We start from the raw sequence: 2,337 nt of genomic DNA on the forward strand, positions 1-2,337 counted from the left end.
GGCTGGGTTTTGTTTTTGGCTTAGGCTTTTATTCCAGTCTGGGGGTGGGATGAAACCTTGACACCTGGTTTCTGTCATCTCCACTGCTCCGATGTGAGACCCACGCAGCTACACGAAGATGCAGCCGCTGAGGATGACATTCCAACAGGAGGAACCCCAAAAACCAGGCTCTGGGGGGAGCAGGGTGGCGGCGGCACCTCCCGCTGCAGGCCCCTGCCCCGCCAGCCCACTCCCAGCCTTACCAGTACCGTGTAAAGGACAAAGCAGCGAGGCTGCTGTGACAGCCGCACACGCAGGGCCGGCCCTGTGCCCGGGACCGCAGCCCCTCCCAGTCCAGCCTTCCCCAGTGACTCCTCTGTGACCTCCTCAGCGTTTCCCAGTGATCCCAGCCGTCCCCAGCTCCGCATTTCCCACCGACCCCTCCAAGGAGGGCAGTTTTCCGGCACCACTAACGCCACCGGGCCGGTGCCGTACCGAGCTGTACCGAGCCCGGTGTCCGGGACTGATACCGAGCCCAGGCCCCTAACGGTGCCGTACCGAGCCAGGGCTGTACCGTACCGAGCCCGGGGTCCCATCAATGCCGGCACCGGTGCCGTACCGAGCCCGGTGTAGGATCGAGCCTATAGCGGTCCGGTACCGCGCCGTGCCCCGCCCCGCTGCCGCTCCCGGGGCCGGTGCAGTGCCGGTGCAGTACCGAGCCCCGGGCTGTGCCGTCCCGGGCCGGGCTCGCGTGTCCCCCGCCCCCTTCCCCCGTGCCGGTGCGGAGCCCGTGCCGGTGCGGAGCCCGTGCCGGAGCCGCCCCCGTCGGGGCCGAGCCGCCGCCGCCAGCACCGCCCCCGGGCTATATATCCCCGCCGCATCCCTCCGCCGCCGCTCCCGCTCCCATGGCTGCAGCAGCGGCGGCACCGGCACCTCCGAGCCCCACCGGCGGCGACGCGCCGCGCCCGTCCAGCGGCGGCCCCGGCGGCAGCGCCGGCGACAGCAAGAGCGGCGGCCCGGGCGCGGTGGAGCTGGCGGCGGCGCGGCGGAGGCTGGTGGCGGCGGAGGGGCGGCGGCGGGCGGCGGCCGAGCTGGAGGGGCGGGTGCGGCAGGTGCACTGCGCGCTGCTGCACGCCGAGCTGCGCCTGGCCGCCCGCGCCGAGACCCTGGGCCGCCTCGGGGCCGGCGTGGCCCAGGCGCAGCTCGCCCTGGCGGCCCAGAGCCAGCGGCTGCAGAAGGGGCTGCGCCGCCGCCCGCGGCCCCGGCCCGGCGCGCTCCTCGCGGCCGCCCGCGCCCTCCGCAGCTGCGTGCCCTGGGCCCCCGCGCGGAGCCGCGGGGCCGCCGCGGGCACCCCCGTGCGCCGCCTGCCCGCCGCCGCCCGCGGCTCCGCCTAGGGACGGCGGCGGGGCTGCGGGGCTGCCGGGGGGCTGCGGGGGTCTGGGGTACCCGAGGGGGTTTGATGGGTGGGGACCCAGGGGGTTCTGAAAGTGGGGGACACCTTGGTGGGTCCGGGGGACCCTGCAGGATCTGGGGGACCCCATGGTGGGGGGGATCCGGTCCTTCAGAGGGCTTTGGGAAGTGTAAACGGTGGGGACGCGGGAGGTTCTGGGAGCTGGAGGGGTCTGGGGCGCTTGAGGGGGTTTGATCCGTGGGGACCCAGGGGGTTTGGGGGCTCTGAAAGTGGAGGGACACCTTGTTGGGCTCACTGAGGGAACTGTGGGACCCAGTGCTGTGGAGGGGGGTCCAGTAAGGCCCGGGGTTGTTCAGGGAGTCCTGGGGAGTCTGATGGGATGGGGCCTGGTGGGTTTGGGAGTCCTGGGTCGGGGGCACCTTGGTGAGCGTGAGGGGCCTCGGGGACCCTGCAGGATCTGGGGGACCACCTGGTGTGGGGTAACCCAATGGGGTCTGGGGTCCTTTAGAGGAGTCTGGTGGGTTTGGAACTGGTGGGTTTGAGGGTTACAGTTGAATTCTGCAGAGTGTGAAGGGTCCACGGGACCCTATGGGGTGGGGAGACCCAGCAGGGTCTGGGGAATCCAATGGGCTGGAACCCAATGTATTTGGGGGTCCCAGAGGGATCCTGCGGGGTGGGGGAGATCTGGGGACATGTCTTGGAGTTGGTCTGAGGGTTCCACTGGGATCCCTTTGGGCTGGAAGGGCTTAAGCATCCTTTAGGGTGCCAGGGAGATCCTGCAGGGTCCTGGGGACTCTATGGGGCGGGGGTACCCAGCAGGGTCTGGGGACCCCGGCAGTGGCCCAAGGGGTCTGATGGGGGGAGACTTTGGAGTATTTGGGGTTCCATAGGGGACCTTGTGGTATTAGGGCATTCATGGGAACCCAGCAGGATCTGGGGACCTTGGG

The 2,337-nt window shown here is 70.6% G+C and overlaps 1 protein-coding gene across 1 annotated transcript; it reads left to right on the top strand.

The window, feature by feature from the left end:
- The first annotated feature begins 772 nt into the window (after window positions 1–772).
- On the top strand, window positions 773–1,376 carry TRNP1 (TMF1 regulated nuclear protein 1). The gene has a single exon (XM_068172749.1). The coding sequence runs from the start codon at window positions 885–887 to the stop codon at window positions 1,371–1,373; it is 489 nt and encodes a 162-aa protein (XP_068028850.1). The 5' UTR covers window positions 773–884; the 3' UTR covers window positions 1,374–1,376.
- The last annotated feature ends 961 nt before the right edge of the window (window positions 1,377–2,337 follow it).

Source organism: Anomalospiza imberbis, chromosome 25, assembly GCF_031753505.1.
Source record: "Anomalospiza imberbis isolate Cuckoo-Finch-1a 21T00152 chromosome 25, ASM3175350v1, whole genome shotgun sequence".
Taxonomy (NCBI): domain Eukaryota; kingdom Metazoa; phylum Chordata; class Aves; order Passeriformes; family Viduidae; genus Anomalospiza; species Anomalospiza imberbis.